General features: G+C 40.5%; 2 protein-coding genes across 4 annotated transcripts in view; one reads left to right on the top strand and one right to left on the bottom strand.

The window, feature by feature from the left end:
• Positions 1 to 12,903, top strand: part of cpne3 (copine III) — a 29,911-nt gene extending 17,008 nt beyond the window's left edge. For 2 of the 3 annotated variants that reach the window (XM_029626659.2, XM_029626658.2), the window contains exons 11-15: positions 156 to 210; positions 9,062 to 9,113; positions 9,204 to 9,337; positions 9,524 to 9,760; positions 10,730 to 12,903. In XM_029626659.2, coding sequence (XP_029482519.1) covers positions 156 to 210; positions 9,062 to 9,113; positions 9,204 to 9,337; positions 9,524 to 9,760; positions 10,730 to 10,891 — 640 coding nt within the window. In that variant the 3' untranslated portion in view covers positions 10,892 to 12,903. Of the gene's footprint in view, positions 1 to 155; positions 211 to 9,061; positions 9,114 to 9,203; positions 9,338 to 9,523; positions 9,761 to 10,149; positions 10,320 to 10,729 lie in introns of all 3 variants that reach the window. The other variant, XM_029626660.2, reaches the window with a different exon arrangement.
• Positions 12,904 to 13,079: 176 nt separating this feature from the next.
• LOC115104517 (cyclic nucleotide-gated cation channel beta-3-like) overlaps positions 13,080 to 17,465 on the bottom strand; it is a 33,436-nt gene continuing 29,050 nt past the window's right edge. The window contains exons 15-18 of the mRNA XM_065007115.1: positions 15,716 to 15,834; positions 15,187 to 15,339; positions 14,868 to 15,018; positions 13,080 to 13,447 (exon numbers count right to left, since the gene is read on the bottom strand). Coding sequence (XP_064863187.1) covers positions 13,412 to 13,447; positions 14,868 to 15,018; positions 15,187 to 15,339; positions 15,716 to 15,834 — 459 coding nt within the window. The 3' untranslated portion in view covers positions 13,080 to 13,411. The remainder of the gene's footprint in view (positions 13,448 to 14,867; positions 15,019 to 15,186; positions 15,340 to 15,715; positions 15,835 to 17,465) is intronic.

Below are 17,465 nucleotides of genomic sequence, written 5' to 3'. Positions count from 1 at the left end.
AGGTGTGAGGATACGATCCTGCCTCTTAGTTTCCATTGTGGTTGTATCATTGTTTTACATTTACATTACATTTACATTTAAGTCATTTAGCAGACGCTCTTATCCAGAGCGACTTTGAATGATAGGGAAGTGTCTGACTGAAATGTTCCCTGCAGTGACAAAATGTTCCCTGCCTTTGGCTTTGGAGCACAGATCCCACCTACCTGGCAGGTAAATATGGATTTTCATATTTATTTATTTATTTTATTTCACCTTTATTTAACCAGGTAGGCAAGTTGAGAACAAGTTCTCATTTACAATTGCGACCTGGCCAAGACAAAGCAAAGCAGTTCGACACATACAACAACACAGAGTTACACATGGAGTAAAACAAACATACAGTCAATAATACAGTATAAACAAGTCTATATACGATGTGAGCAAATGAGGTGAGATAAGGGAGGTAAAGGCAAAAAAAAGGCCATGGTGGCAAAGTAAATACAAAATAGCAAGTAAAACACTGGAATGGTAGATTTGCAGTGGAAGAATGTGAAAAGTAGAATGAATATGGTGAACATCATTTCATCATCTCTTGTGGACAGATGCATGTAACAGGATAATGCAAGAAAACCCTATCACAAACTAATAGCAAAATCACATTTGGCCGCCACTGTTAGCTAAATGCTAATGAGCGAAAACGAACAAACTAATTGCAAATCCACAAAGTCAAACAAGCTAGTTGCTAACGAATGTCATTTTTGGTGAGTGTGGACATTTTATGAGCGAAATTGTGCAAATTAACAAAGTTGTGATGCATGCTTTTTTAAGGAAGAGTAGCATGTGTACACAGAGCAGAGAAGAGGACGAAGGAGTAAAAACCACTAGTAGGAAGCTCAGGGAAAAAATGGCATCCAGAGCTCTGACTTCTGGCAGAAAGACATTATACGATATCTGATGGCAAACATTTAGTAGTGAATTGCATGCAAGTATAACTTCGTCACCTCCTGCACTGCATAACAGGGACTCGCCGGTAGATATAGAACTCTATGGACTCACCAGCTCCCACTTTCTCCCATTGTGATATTTACAAACACCTGACTGGCTCAGCTGTTCTAGGGAACTATGGTAAGCTTCATAATGTAAGATGTAACCATTGAAATGAAGAACGCAGTCTGCTTTATCTCCTAACGTATTGCACAAGTTGACAGCAGGGATTAACTTTAAAAAGTAGCCACAAATATTACATTTTGTTGAAAAACCATCCCATGGCTTTTCCCAAATACCCTGGTATATGGCATATACGGAATATCGTCCAACCCTACCATGTAACTAAGAAATTTGCTGGAAAGAAAGTGATTTTTTTTTGTTGAATAGTCATGACTGGTTTGAGATAGCCGTCGTAAAATGACAGTGGAGAAGGATATCATTGCTACTTAACGCAGATCCAAGTTCAGTTTTGATATCCAATGTTGTCATTAGCGTAGGGTTAGCTGGACATTTCTGATTGGTCTTAGAACTGTGACAACTGTCAGCCTCTCCCCGCTTGACTATTTAGTGATTTTGCCAACACAGCCAGATATTCACAATCTTTAACCCTTAATTTTGTTTAAACAATTGTATTTGTTTATTTAAATCAGACTTTATTAATGCAATGAGTAATCCAGGAATGTCACAAGTTTATTGACACAAGAAAAAACTCTACAGCACTCAATGACTAAAATGAAAGGCTAAATTAATTCCAGACACAAAGGGTCCGTGGAGCTCTACCTTCTCACCAATCTATTAGGCAAGATTTTAGTTATGGGTTTCTGAGATTGTGAACATCGCGATCCTGCATTAAATGACGTTCAGTTTTTAAAGGCTTCATAAAGCCCTAATGCCTTTATAAGCACTACATGTGTTAGAAAGCATCTGTCATGTGGCGTAAATACCCATGTCGAATGTGACATAACCCACTGTCAAATATGATGTAAGCACATGTTTTATAAAAGGTTGCATGTTGTGATGAAGGATGGCATACGCTCTGAAGTGATGTCCTGTCACATTACACCTAATCTCATTCCCAGACACTTCTGCCCAAATGCCTGGAAGGTCTGGTGGCCCAACGCACCAAACTTGGCCTTCATTAGTTAGGGTTAGGTTTAAAATCACATTTTAAGAAGATGGATGGGCAGGGATTAGCAATAATTATGACTTTTTGACTGCGTTAAATAGTGACAATGACAAATACTTTACTCAGTAAGGTCACTCCCTTAGAATTCTATGGTCACTCCCACTAAGGCCAACTTTGAATGGTTGATGTCCCAGGCTTATATGTGCTGTGTGTGCAATCGTCTGGGGAGGACGTTACACCAAGAAACTCTTACCTTGATGAAAGCCCCCCAACCTAAAGAAATTGAAAATGTATTTTTTCTGGAACCAAGTTACATGTTCCTCAGTAAACGAACACGCACACAACAAAAACAAGCCATACCGCGTGGTGCTGTGCCCAGTCAAGTCTTTGACACATTCACCCATTTCCCCTTGCTGAAAGATGAGCCACAAAATGTTGGCACCATTGTAACAGGTTGTAATCGAGGCCTGGACTCCCAACATGGGAACATAAGAGGAATACTTGGTGCGTTAGTCTCAGGTTGGACTATTCCAAATCATCTTGGTTCTGACACATACACACACAAGCTTTTCCCTACAGTAACCTGTGGATCGTGAGAACCTTCATAAATCAGCAGAATGTTAATAACTTATTTAATGACACTTTATGTAGTGTCCTGTAATACTTAGTTTGAAGTGAGACACCTTCGGTCATTCATAAGACATCCATAAAGACTATCGCATGACACTATACTTAATTTAAAGTCAGATCCATTTGGTAATTTTATAACACATACATACATTTCTTGTATCATGACCCTCGTGTTTTTTTTACATGGGATAAAAGTAGAAACTCAGAGCTAGAAAATGGTATATCATACACTACAGTTGAGGAACAATGGGAAATTAATTCTACTTTGAAAATTGAAAAACTTGTAAACCCACTTTTGAGAAAATAGCCCTTGAATGTTTTGGTACACCTGCTGGAGAGATTTTGTCTACACCCATTCAGCATTGTTCACACCCTCTTAAGCTTTAGCCCCACCCATCTCTTTAAAGGATTCACATGTGAGGCCATGTGCGAAACAGAGTGAGTACGGTACTAAGCAACCAAAGATTTCAAGACTAAAGGCTGGTTTATACTACGTCTATCGACAGTTGTCACAGTGACATCATGAACATTCTATTTTCATTATGAAAAAGTATAAACACAAAAACGACAGGCTGCATGACATCAGCAGCCTGTTAGTCCAAAATAGCGTAGTGTATTTTAACAACAAATCCATCTGTTTAAAAATGTATTTAGTATATGTCAATCTAGCAAACCATGCAACTTTCTAACCAATGTTTTGGTTTGTTTCTTGCTTGTTAGCTAGCTAAAATTAAGTTCGCTGGCTAGCCAATTCAAATAATGACCATATCATAGCTTACAATGTCTTAACTTTAGCTAATTTGTATTCATTATTACAGAAAATAAACTCACAATAAGATCATTATTTACAAGTTAATGGCGAGCTAATTACCGATAATAGCTTATAGTTGTGAGTGCGATGAAATAAAAGCAGGGCATTCTACTGGATCATTTTTGAACTTGGACACTGTCTTGTTTGCCTAACGTTATATCCTAATTCGACTTTGGTGCAGGTCATGTTGTTCTTCACATTACCGTCTCTGGTAAACACACATATCAAGTAAAATCAAAGTGTATTTGTCACATGCACAGGATACAGAAGGTGTAAACGGTACAGTGAAATGGTTACTTGCATAATGGAGTCTTTTGTTTAATCCCAACTCATAACGTTACTACCATGCATGAATCTGCAGGTAGCTAAAGCGAACCAACTAGGTTTAATGTTAGCTAGCTAGCTAACAGTATGCTTTACCTTGCAATGAAAATTACTTTGACAAAATTAGAAACTTATATCAGAAAATGTTGCTTGTGAGACTCTTACCAGTATACATTGATGAATGCTTCTCCCTCTCTGTCACAGATGCCATGGTTGCCCTTAGTTTGAAGATATAGTCCAGAGACACGTGTTTTATACAACAGCCTTCTGTGTGTTCTCATTTCGACTCCCTCCGCATATTTGCAATCAAACGGCTGAATTTTTTCCATCTCCTTAGCTATCATACTCTGCTTCCACTGGCCACTGATTTCAAAACTCTGTCTTCCAGAAAGTGGAGAGCATTAGCAACACTTTTGCAGTTCTTCTTTCATAAAAGCCACCTTAGAAAGGATTACCTGAGCAGCTCATGTTACAGAGAAGTGTGCCACATGGCAGACCAATCTGAACTCATCATGTCCAGCCAATAATGGCTATTGGGAAGGTTCCTGACTCTTTCTGTGGCTAAACCAACTAGGCTTGTATTATAACAATTTTATTTCTATTTACAGATGGCATACACATTTGTTATTAAGGCACATGAAAGTTCCATGTTCCTGTTTAGTAGTGATGTGCGACATACGCCTAGTTTCCTGAAACAAGTCATTAACTATTAAGGTCAGACACCTATGGTCATTCATAACACATACATAAAGGCTTAATGATTTATACACAAATGTATTAACACTTAGGGAATTATCACTAACAGCTGAAACAAAAATCACTAGACATATTTAAACCATACATTTTATTTGTACATTTTTGAAACAATACAAATACATTAAGTTTCAAAAAGTTCAGCAATGCAATTACATTAAATATTACACGGGGCTGTGAATAGTGTAGCTTGTCCCTGAGCTGGCGGACGAATGGTTCTTGCCGCTCTTCCTGCTGGAGGTACTGCATGTTGGTTCCTACCTTAAAGTAACATCATAGAAAGTTAGTAGGTCTGTTAGGAAATGCCTTTGTCACAGCATCTGGATAAGGGGAAGATTGGGAAACTCCAATTCATATTATTATGTTATACTATAAGAAGTATATTATACTTCTTTAATTTACAAATCTCATGATGTGACATGTCTCTATCAAGGGGATTTGTATTTATCTGAGCCTGCTAGCTAGCTAAATTTAATCTAACTGCTGTGATGTCACCGACATTATTTGAAACAACGACTGAGCTAGCTACAGTATGTAATTTAACTCGACACTTAACTACCTCAGTACAAACTAATTTAAATGTTAAAAAAATAAAGCTTAACTTGTTTTTCGCTGTCCAGTGGCATTTGTTTTGCGAACTCATCACCCGATCAGCGTCTCGTCAGCAACACTAAAAAAGTACTGCCTGATCATGGATTTTCAGAAATGTTCCAAATAAATGTCCCCACCATTCATGATATATGTCTACAAATGAACAATGATTCATATTTGTTCATATTTAAGTGACATTTGAATTCAATCTGGCTTTTAAAACCTGTTCCATGGTCAAGTAAATGCACACAATGCGAATCACTGTATATGGAATACATATTTGCTTAGAGCAAGAACCATTCTCGGTGCAGCAGTATAGGTATTTTAGGGAATGCTCAGTAGGGTCTGTAGAATGCATATATGATGTGATTTCATGGGGCTCTGAATAATACGGAGTGTTGCTGGTCTTTTACTCCACCCATTTCCATTGGTGGCCGAATCACATACAGTTGAAGTCGGAAGTTTACTTACACTTAGATTGGAGTCATTAAAACTTGTTTTTCAACCACTCCACAAATTTCTTGTTAACAAACTATAGTTTTGGCAAGTCGGTTAGGACAGCTACTTTGTGCATGACACAAGTAATTTTCCAACAATTGTTTAGAGACAGATTATTTCACTTATAATTCACTGTATTACAATTCCAGTTGGTCAGAAGTTTACATACACTACACTAAGTTGACTGCCTTGAAACAGCTTGGAAAGTTCCAGGAATTTATGTCATGGCTTTAGAAGCTTCTGATAGGCTAATTGACATCGTTTGAGTCAATTGGAGGTGTTCCTGTGGATGTATTTAAAGGCCTACCTTCAAACTCAGTGCCTCTTTGCTTGACATCATGGGAAATTTCAAAAGACATCAGCCAAGACCTTAGAAAATAAATTGTAGACCTCCACAAGTCTGGTTCATCCTTGGGATCAATTTCCAAATGCCTGAAGGTACCACGTTCATCTGTACGTTCATCTGTACAAACAATAATATAAACACCATGGGACCACACAGCCGTCATACCGCTCAGGAAGGAGACGCATTCTGTCTCCTAGAGATGAACGTACTTTGGTGGGAAAAGTGCAAATCAATCCTAGAACAACAGCAAAGGACCTTGTGAAGATGCTGGAGGAAACGGGTACAAAAGTATCTATATCCACAGTAAAACGAGTCCTTTATCGACATAACCTGAAAGGCCGCTCAGCAAGGAAGAAGCCACTGCTCCAAAACCTCCATAAAAAAGCCAGACTACGGTTTGCAACTGCACATGGGGACAAAGATCATACTTTTTGGAGAAATGTCCTCTGGTCTGATGGGGGGAAGAAATAGAACTGTTTGGCGGAAAAAGAGGGAGGTTGCAAGCCGAAGAACACCATCCCAACCGTGAAGCACAGGGGTGGCAACATCATGTTGTGGGGGTGCTTTTCTGCAGGAGGGACTGGTGCACTTCACAAAATAGTGGGGCAAAAAAGTATTTAGTCAGCTACCAATTGTGCATGTTCTCCCACTTAAAAAGATGAGGCCTGTAATTTTCATCATAGGTACACTTCAACTATGACAGACACAATGAGGAGAAAAAAATCCAGAAAATCACATTGTAGGATTTTTTTATGAATTTATTTGCAAATTATGGTGGAAAATAAATAAGTATTTGGTCAATAAAAAAAGATGATCTCAATACTTTGTTATATACCCTTTGTTGGCAATGACAGAGGTCAAACGTTTTCTGTAAGTCTTCACAAGGTTTTCACACACTGTTGCTGGTATTTTGGCCCATTCCTCCATGCAGATCTCCTCTAGAGCAGTGATGTTTTGGGGCTGTTGCTGGGCAACACGGACTTTCAACTCCCTCCAAAGATTTTCTATGGGGTTGAGATCTGGAGACTGGCTAGGCCACTCCAGGACCTTGAAATGCTTCTTACAAAGCCACTCCTTCGTTGCCCGGGCGGTGTGTTTGGGATCATTGTCATGCTGAAAGACCCAGCCACGTTTCATCTTCAATGTCCTTGCTGATGGAAGGAGGTTTTCACTCAAAATCTCACGATACATGGCCCCATTCATTCTTTCCTTTACACGGATCAGTCGTCCTGGTCCCTTTGCAGAAAAACAGCCCCAAAGCATGATGTTTCCACCCCCATGCTTCACAGTAGGTATGGTGTTCTTTGGATGCAACTCGGCATTCTTTGTCCTCAACACGACGAGTTGAGTTTTTACCAAAAAGTTATATTTTGGTTTCATCTGACCATATGGCATTCTCCCAATCTTCTTCTGGATCATCCAAATGCTCTCTAGCAAACTTCAGACGGGCCTGGACATGTACTGGCTTAAGCAGGGGGACACGTCTGGCACTGCAGGATTTGAGTCCCTGGCGGCGTAGTGTGTTGTTACTTTGGTCCCATCTCTCTGCAGGTCATTCACTAGGTCCCCCAGTGTGGTTCTGTGATTTTAGCTCACCGTACTTGTGATCATTTTGACCCCACGGGGTGAGATTTTGCTTGGAGCCCCAGATCGAGGGAGATTATTGTATGTCTTCCATTTCCTAATAATTGCTCCCACAGTTGATTTCTTCAAACCAAGCTGCTTACCTATTGCAGATTCAGTCTTCCCAGCCTGGTGCAGGTCTACAATTTTGTTTCTGGTGTCCTTTGACAGCTCTTTGGTCTTGGCCATAGTGGAGTTTGGAGTGTGACTGTTTAAGGTTGTGGACAGGTGTCTTTTAAACTGATAACAAGTTAACGAGTGGAGGACAGAGGAGCCTCTTAAAGAAGAAGTTACAGGTCTGTGAGAGCCAGAAATCTTGCTTGTTTGTAGGTGACCAAATACTTATTTTCCACCATAATTTGCAAATAAATTCATAAAAATTCCTACAATGTGATTTTCTGGATTTTCTTTCTCATTTTGTCTGTCATAGTTGAAGTGTACCTATGATGAAAATTACAGGCCTCATCTTTTTAAGTGGGAGAACTTGCACAATTGGTGGCTGACTCAATACTTTTTTGCCCCACTGTAGATGGCATCATGAGGCAGGAAAATGATGTGGATATACTGAAGCAACATCTCAAGACATCAGTCAGGCAGGAAGTTAAAGCTTGGTCGCAAATGTGTCTTCCAAATGGACAATGACCACAAGCATACTTCCAATTTGTGGCAAAATGGCTTAAAGACAACAAAGTCTAGGTGTTGGAGTGGCCATCACAAAGCCCTGACCTCAATCCTATAGAAAATATGTGGGCAGAACTGAAAAGGTGTGTGCGAGCATGGAGGCCTACACCAGCTCTGTTAGGAGGAATGGGCCAAAATTCACCTGACCTTATTGTGGGAAGCTTGTAGAACGCTACCCAAAATGTTTGACCCAAGTTAAATCATTTAAAGGCAATGCTAACAAATACTAATTGACTGTATGTATACTTCTGACCCACTGGGAATGTGATGAAATAAATAAAATCTGAAATAAATAATGATCTACTATTATTCTCTACTTAAAATAAGGTGGTGATCCTAACTGACCTAAGACAGGGAATTATTACTAGGATTAAATGTCAGGAATTGTGAAAAACTGAGTTTAAATGTATTTGGCTAAGGTGTTTGTTAACTTCTGACTTCAACTGTATATATAAGGCCTTTTTTAAGTGGTGCTTATGCCACCTTTTTATAAAGCATAGGTTTGTCATATTTGACAGTGGTTGTGCCACATTTCTTAAACCTTTTATAATGCATGACATACAGTTATAGATTAACACTTATGTGGTATTTTATAAAGGCTTTATGGAGCCTTTATAAGCTGAACATTTCAATCGGGACCCATTTGGGTCTACAAGTATTATTTCTATCAGAAATTCTCATTAAATTGTTCTGGATGTATTGTGTTTTACAGGTTTCTCATGAGTTCCCTCTCAATTTCAACCCTGCAAATCCATTCTGTGCAGGTATGTGTGCAGACAGTTTTTGAAGGAAACAGTTATAATATGGTAATATAGGGTTTGGGAGTTTTTCACAGTTTGTGTGTGCGTCTACAGGTATCGAGGGTGTAGTTGAGGCCTACAGAGTGTGTCTTCCCCAGGTGAAGCTCTACGGTCCCACTAACTTCTCTCCCATCATCAACCATGTTGCCCGCTTCGCTATGCAGGCTACCCAGCAGAAAACTGCCTCTGTGAGTAGCTACAGTATGCTACATACTGTACTGCCTCTGTCTGTACTGTAAGGTTTTCCAGCACACAGCTTTGACCTACTACAGTAGCTATGTTGGTCTACTGTACTTCAAACAACATGTATTGTTGATTCCAACCTCAAATAGCCTAATTCATACTCCTCATCCTCTTCTCCTCCCTCCTTATAGCAATACTTTGTCCTCCTGATCATAACGGACGGCGTGATCACGGATCTGGACCAGACACGCTCCGCCATCGTTAATGCCTCCCGTCTGCCCATGTCCATTATCATCATCGGTGTGGGCGGGGCCGACTTCACCGCCATGGAGTTCCTGGACGGTGACGACGGGCGGCTCAGAGCGCCAACGGGAGAGACTGCTGCACGGGACATAGTCCAGTTTGTCCCCTTCAGACAGTTCCAGAACGTGAGTAGATCGTCATGCTGCTTAAAGCTGCTCTGCTCTCTGGAAAAGCTTGGATGATGGTATCCATATGTTTCTACAACGTTGTTTATAGGATGACTGAGGTGTTGATACCATAGAAAAATAACCACAATTATGGCATCATTGACTTGAGTGTGAATCCTGTTCTGCTCATTCTAGGTCTGTGGGTGTAGTCTCCTGTGTACTGACTAACTGCCTGCTTTAAGGCCACCCAGCATATGATTAACCACCTCAAATTATCAAAAACATCTCCTTTCCAATCATCATGGATCCTCAATTGCTGAAATCTGCATCACTTCAACTATTCCCCCCCCAACCCTTAGAGCCTCTCCCACCCAGCATTGTTACTGTACCTTCTCATCTTGTTTCAGGCACCCAGGGAAGCTCTTGCTCAAAGCGTACTGGCAGAGTTGCCTGGACAAGTGGTGTCCTACTTCAGTATACACAAACTGAAGCCTCCCCATGACCCTGAGTCCCAGCCCTCAGCCCCATCAGCCTCAGCCCTATGAGTCCCAGCCTCAGCCCAGTACTTCGTAGAAATGTAGGGATACATCCCCCAAATGCTTCAGCTACTCCCCATTGGCTTCTTCAACCCAACCCCTGCCTGTGTGCTTGCTTCCATGGTACGCCTGTCCTAGCTACTAGCTAGCTTAGAATAATTGTAGAGCATGGCTGCTTGCAGGGCTCACCCAGCCCTATTGTTGTCATTGGTTATTTTGTATGAAAATGAAAGTACAAGGGACTTGAATGAAAGTAGTCCTATTCAATGCATTGTTCTGCTCACGCCTGTATTGTCAGCCTGGTATTTAATCATTGTGAAAATGCCTGCCCTATATGATCAGTTGTCACAAATAGATACTCATTTTCTCAAATGTTTTTTGCCTCTCTCTGCATTTTCCTTAATTGTCTCTTTATTTTCTCCATTCCCCCCTCTTTTCTTTCCATCTCCAGTCTCCTAAAGAAGCTCTGGCCCAGTCTGTGTTGGCTGAAGTCCCTGGTCAGGTGGTCACCTACTTCAACATGAACAAGCTGAGTCCTCCAAACACTGACACTCCCCCTGCCCCCGTCCCTACACCGCCAGCTACCGCAGACATGCCCACCCTGACCTCCTAGTGCCCAGGAGAGGAACAAACCCCAGTACCAACCCATCCCCACCTGATCGAAGACGAGTAGACAGTCGCTCATCTCAGTAGCTACCATAAGCACTCTCTGCTATATATCATTGTGTCAAAGGGATCATGACAGGTATACAAAGCTCTAGCCATTACTAACTAGCATGTGTCAGGTTGAATTGAGCAGGATGGAAGTTTTTTAGGAGGAAATTCTACAAAACACTGCATGTGTACTTACAGCAACCAACATTGGTCCAGTCTGGCTTGTTCCCAATCTCCGTCAGTAGGCCAGTCCCAGAAGCATGTGTACATATACCCATATGCACAGTGTCTAGTGAAAGTCTACACATCCCTTGCACACTTGTCACATTTTGCTGCCTTAAAACTAAATCTAAAAAGGGATTAAATTGTATTTCTTCCTCCGATATATATTGCGATTTGATGTTCCAAACATATTGCTCACTATATGTCTGCTGAACGCATGATAATTCTTTTTTTTTATCAGTCATGGAAAGGAAAGTGTTGGCTTACTATTTAAAAAGATGGAGAACACGCTATAGGATGAAAAATACTGGCATTTTTGCGCAGGAACAGCCGACGAGCCAAACTATTTTTTTTTTTTTTTTTTACAAATCAATACTTGTCAAAGTATCGATATAATATCATGACATGTAACTATCAATTACTGCCCCATCACTACTTTAATTGCTGCCAAAGGTGCTTCCACCAAATATTAACTCTGGGGTGTAAAAAGACATACATTTTTGTAATTCATTTTGACAATTTTCTTTACTTCATTCAATTTGAAAATGTGGAGCAGGCTGTTTAGATCAGTATGAAAAAACATCTAATGAAATCCCTTTTAAAGATGTCAAATGTGACAACTGTGGAAGGGTCGTGTAGACTCACTAGGCAATGGCAATCTTTTTTAAGTAGCCTAATGCTTCTTAGTTTCTCCTATTTTATACTGTTTTGCCTTTTTTAGTAGACACTTAACCATAATTGCTCCTGTAAGTTGCTCTGGATAAGTGCCTTGCTCAACAACATATTTTTCACTTAGTCAGCTTGGGATTCGAACCAGTAACCTTACAGTTACTGGCCCAACGCGCTTAACCGTTAGGCTATCTGCCACCCTATTTCACTATAAACCTTGCTTCATCAGATGTTTTTTTTATAGTTTGGCACATTTGTATATTTTTACTAAGTTTAATGCTCAGTATAGATTAGTTTTCCAGCTGTGAGTAGCATTGTATCTACAGTAATTTCAGTCCTCAAAATAATTTTGAGGTAAATTTAGTTTATTCAAACAGGCTAAATTCATGCTTCTTTTTAAGTGATGGTTTTTAAACTGACAGCTTAGCAAATTGGATATTGTGTTGTGAATGCAGCTTTTGAGTGAATGACATTCATAGTGTATTAATCGTTCCACTCCAGAATAATGCTGATTTCTTGATGTTTGTTTATTGAGTCGCTATAGAGCGCTCGTTTTTCTTCCTCTTGTGCCAATTATGCTTGCAGAGACACTTTATGGACTAGCTTGCAGAGTTCCTATTCCATTTGAGCATAAATAATTGAATTATGACCATATTCATTATGTAAATGTCAGCTTTAGCATACATTTTGTGTTAATATTGATAAACAATTTACTTTAACTTCTCCTTCCCCACTGATAATTGATCAGGTTTAAACTGGAACTTCAACTGTATTAGTTATTTTGTCATTCATAATTTGTTTATGGGTTCCTATAAATTGAGGGCCTTATATTATAGATACTACTACAGTATAGTAAGTAACAGAATCAAATGGTTCCATACCATGGGTATGACAAAAAAAGTACTTTTTACTGTTCTGATTAGTTGCGTCGTGCATAAGAGCAGCCCGTAGCCATATACCACACCCTCTCTGGCCTTACGTGTGCCTTGTGCCATTTATAGCTGTTTTTCCCCCAAAGGAATCTAGCATATTTCTAATATTGTATGATGATCACAAGTAAACGTTGTTTATCTACCACAATGTGTGTCTCATCTTTCTTCAGTGGGAAAAAAAGTTTGTTTTTTTAATGTTACATTGATTCCATAGGATTCTACGGTTGCGTTTACACAGGCAGCTCAATTCTTAATTTCATTAATTGGTCTTTTGACCAGTCAGATCAGCTCAAAAAAATATCTGATGTTAACTGAAATGAAAAAGATAAGACACTGTAGTTGTAGTAAACATTTTAATAGTTTTATGAAAAGTACTATTTACAGTGTACAAAGTTTAACATGCTGGTATTCTCCATCATATTGGCTAAAAGCACAGAGATCAGAACTCACTGACTAATCCAAGCATAATAAATTGTCAACAACGCACGCAAAATTTGGTTCTGGGTTCTGAGATCAATCCAAACAAAAATATTTCTAACACATTGCTAAACGTTTTGCTGCGGTGTGTACTAATGAATACACTCCAGTGTAGTAGAGGAATATAAACAAAGATGGCAGATCCAAGTAAAGGATCAGATGTCTCACCCTCCACTCTTTTACTTCCCCTGCTGCTGCTCCTTTGCTTGTGCAGCCTGGAAAGAAAGAAAACATGAACCTCAGTCAGATATTTCTACTGTAGGTAGCCTTTATCCTTATAAATCAAATACTGTATGAGATCTAAGAGTTGATCACCTAAGCCAGATCGCATCTACAGTGCCGTGAAAAGGTATTTGTCCCCTTTCTGATTTTCTCTATTTCTTTATACTGGATGTTATCAGATCTTCAACAAAAACCTAATATTAAAGGGAACCGGAGTTTACAAATAACAAGAAAATGGATACCTATTTTATTAACAAAGTTAGGCATCACCCAATTCCCCTGTCTGAAAAAGTAATTGCACCCTTACACTTAACTGGTTGTGCCACCTTTAACTGCAATCACTGCAACCAAATGCTTCCTGTGGAGGGATTTTGGCCCAATCTTGCATGCAGAAATGCTGTACCTCAGCAACATGTGGTTTTCAAGTCCTGTCACAACATCTCAATTGGGATTAGGTTTGGACTTTGACTAGGCCATTCCAAAACTTCACATTTGTTGTTTTTTAGACATTTTCATGTAGACTTGATTGTGTGTTTTGGATCATTGTCTTGCTGCATGATCCAGCTGCGCTTCGGCTCACAGACGGATTGGTCCCATTATGCCTGGCGAAAACCAAACACTGCATTCCACAGGAAGAACCTTTTATACCAACGGTCAGGCATGCTGGTGTTGTGTGATGCTTCGTTGCCTCAGGACCTGGACGACTTGCCTAACAGAGCAGAATTCATGGTTCCTTCTATATCCGAGAATTCTACAGGAGAATGTCAGGCCGTAAAACAAAAAAAGTCTACATGAAAATGGTTAAAAAGCAACAAATTTGATGTTTTGGAATGGCCTAGTCAAAGTCCAAACCTAATCCCAATTGAGATGTTGTGGTGGACTTGAAACGAGCAGTTCATGCCTAAACCCACGTTGCTGAATTAAAGCAATTCTACATGGAAGAGTGTCAGAATTCCTCCACAACAACGTGAGAGACTGATCAACAACTACAGGAAGCATTTGGTTGGAGTCATTGCCGGTAAAGGTGGCCCAGCCAGTTAGTGAGTGTAAGGATGACTTTTTTCACACAGGGGAATTAAGTGTAGCATAACTTTGTTTATGAAATAAGTGTGTTATTTGTTCACTCAGGTTCCCTTTATCTAATGTTATGTTTTAGTTGAAGATCTGATAACATTCAATATCAAAAATATGCTAAATTAGAAAGGGGGCTAATACTTTTTCACAGCACTGTATCCCGGTAACAGTGCTCAACTTGGGGTGCATGCCCTCAATATTGAACACAGTCTGGTCGACAACATGGGCATGCTGCAATGTCGAGCTATAGCTTGTCAGTGGGTGCTATGCCATGTGTAATGTGGGTGCTCTGTCGTAGTGCGTAATACTAATGTAAAGGGAGCTGTAGCTGAACTGTACCTTGAGTTTCTCCAAGAAGCCTCCTTTGCCAAAGCCTCCAAAGATGCGCGCCATTTTAGGAGTGGGGGGTTTGGGTCCAAACAGCGCCATTCCTTTCGTCTTGTCAACCTCACCCTTAGCACCAGCTGGACCCTTCGCCTTCATCAGTTTCCTTTCAGAGCAGACTCACAACAGTCAACAATCTTAGAGACACAACGATCACAATCTTGCAGAGCGGTTGATTAAAAACACACAGAACTTGATTTAATTCTGGTAAGTCTAACTTTGCTCATTCTTAGTATAGGTCTCATACATTAACTAGCTCACGCAAAGAACTTACCTTCCTTTCTTGGCCAGCACTCTCTGGGAATTTGGGTAGTGGACCAAGATGTCAACCAGGTCTTTCTTATCCAGGACAAAAAGGTTGACAAAGCCATGAGCTTTTACGTTAGCAGTCCTTCTGTTCCCGCCATCTTTGGCAGACTGTAGCAGACTGAGGAAGAGCACCGATTCAGAGCTCTGAAGATCCTCGACCAACACTCACACTTAGAAATTCATCTGTAATAGTAACCCACTGGGCACAGACAACAGTTCAACATCTGATTTTGATTTGTTTGTCTTGTCAACTAATGTGAATTTGTCGAAGAAAAAAAATATATATTCCCTTACATTGACTATTTTTTTAAAATATAATCAGTTTTTTTTTTTTATCAGTTTTCTTCTATTCAAGGTCAATCACAGATTCTTTGGGTTGAAATGACTTGGAAACTAACTTTGATTCAACCAGTTTTTGCCCAGTGGGAAGCTCTTCTACTGGAGGTTAATATTTTTACATTGGAATATTTGTAGTGTAATGATAATGATAATACCTGATTTCTCCAAACACACAGCCGGCCTTCAGCGTCACAAACACAATGGAGTTATCTGGTCCACCAACAACCTGCACCTCTCCACCCTTTATGATGTACATCTCTTTACCAATGTCACCCTACAGAAGAAAACAATCAAACAGAACACAGATTGGAAAATGTAAACTCACCAAAAAAAGAAGCGTCCTCTCACTGTCAACTGCGTTTATTTTCAGCAAACTTGTGTAAATATTTGTCTGAACATAAGATTCACAACTGAGACATAAACTGAACAAGTTTCACAGACATGCCTAACATAAATGGAATAATGTGTCCCTGAACATAGGGGGGATCAAAATCCAAAGTAACAGTCAGTATCTGGTGTGGCCACCAGCTGCATTAAGTACTGCAGTGGATCTCCTCCTCATGGACTGCACCAGATTTTCCAGTTCTTGCTGTGATATGTTACCCCACTCTTTCACCAAGGCATCTGCAAGTTCCCGGACATTTCTGGGGGGAATGGCCCTAGCCCTCACCCTCCGATCCAACAGGTCCCAGACGTACTCAATGGGATTGAGATCCGGGCTCTCCGCTGGCCATGGAGGAACACTGACATTCCTGTCTTGCAGGAAATCACACACAGAACGAGCAGTATGGCTGGTGGCATTGTCATGCTGGAGGGTCATGTCAGGATGAGCCTGCAGGAAGGGTACCACATGAGGGAGGAGGATGTCTTCCCTGTAACGCACAGCTTTGAGATTTCCTGCAATGACAACAAGCTCAGTCTGATGATGCTGTGACACACTGCCCCAGACCATGACGGACTCTCCACCTCAAAATCCGACCATCACCCCTGGTGAGACAAAACCGCAACTCGTCAGTGAAGAGCATTTTTTGCCAATCCTGTCTGTTCCAGCAACGGTGGGTTTGTGCCCATAGGCGACGTTGTTGCCGGAGGTGTCTGGTGAGGACCTGCCTTACAACAGGCCTACAAGCCCTCAGTCCAGCCTTTCTCAGCCTATTACGGACAGTCTGAGCACTGATGGAGGGATTGTCCGTTCCTGGTGTAACTCGGGCAGTGGATGTTGCCATCCTGTACCTGTCCCGCAGCTGTGTACCTGTACCTGTCCCACGTGTTGTTACACGTGGTCTGCCACTGCGAGGACGATCAGCTGTCCATCCTGTCTCCATGTAGTGCTGTCTTAGGTGTCTCACAGTACTTCCATTGCAATTTATTGCCCTGGCCACATCTGCAGTCCTCATGCCTCCTTGCAGCATGCCTAAGGCACATTCACGCAGATGAGCAGGGACCCTGGGAATCTTTCTTTTATGTGTTTTTCAGAGTCAGTAGAAAGGCCTCTTTAGTGTCCTATGTTTTCATAACTGTGACCTTAATTGCCTACTGTCTGTAAGCTGTTAGTGTCTTAACGAATGTTCCACAGGTGCATGTTCATTAATTGTTTATGGTTCATTGAACAAGCATGGGAAAAATGTGTTTTTAACCCTTTATAATTAAGGTTTGGGAAGTTATTTGGATTTTTATGAATCATCTTTGAAAGACAGGGTCCTGAAAAAGAGATGTTTCTTTTTTTGCTGAGTTTAGTTTAAAATCACAGGGTGACGTTGTGGATGCTCTGAAATTACATATTGACTTTTATCCTCATTGCATTGGACCTTTAAAAAGGAAAAGCCCCTCCCTCATGGAAGGAAGCCATCATAACTGTCTTACCAAAAGAGGGTAAAGACAAAGAACATATCAGTAATTATAGGC

This window comes from Oncorhynchus nerka, linkage group LG22, assembly GCF_034236695.1.
Source record: "Oncorhynchus nerka isolate Pitt River linkage group LG22, Oner_Uvic_2.0, whole genome shotgun sequence".
Classification (NCBI taxonomy): domain Eukaryota; kingdom Metazoa; phylum Chordata; class Actinopteri; order Salmoniformes; family Salmonidae; genus Oncorhynchus; species Oncorhynchus nerka.
Note: the sequence above shows the minus strand (reverse complement) of the source record. Positions and strands in the feature narration are given on the sequence as shown.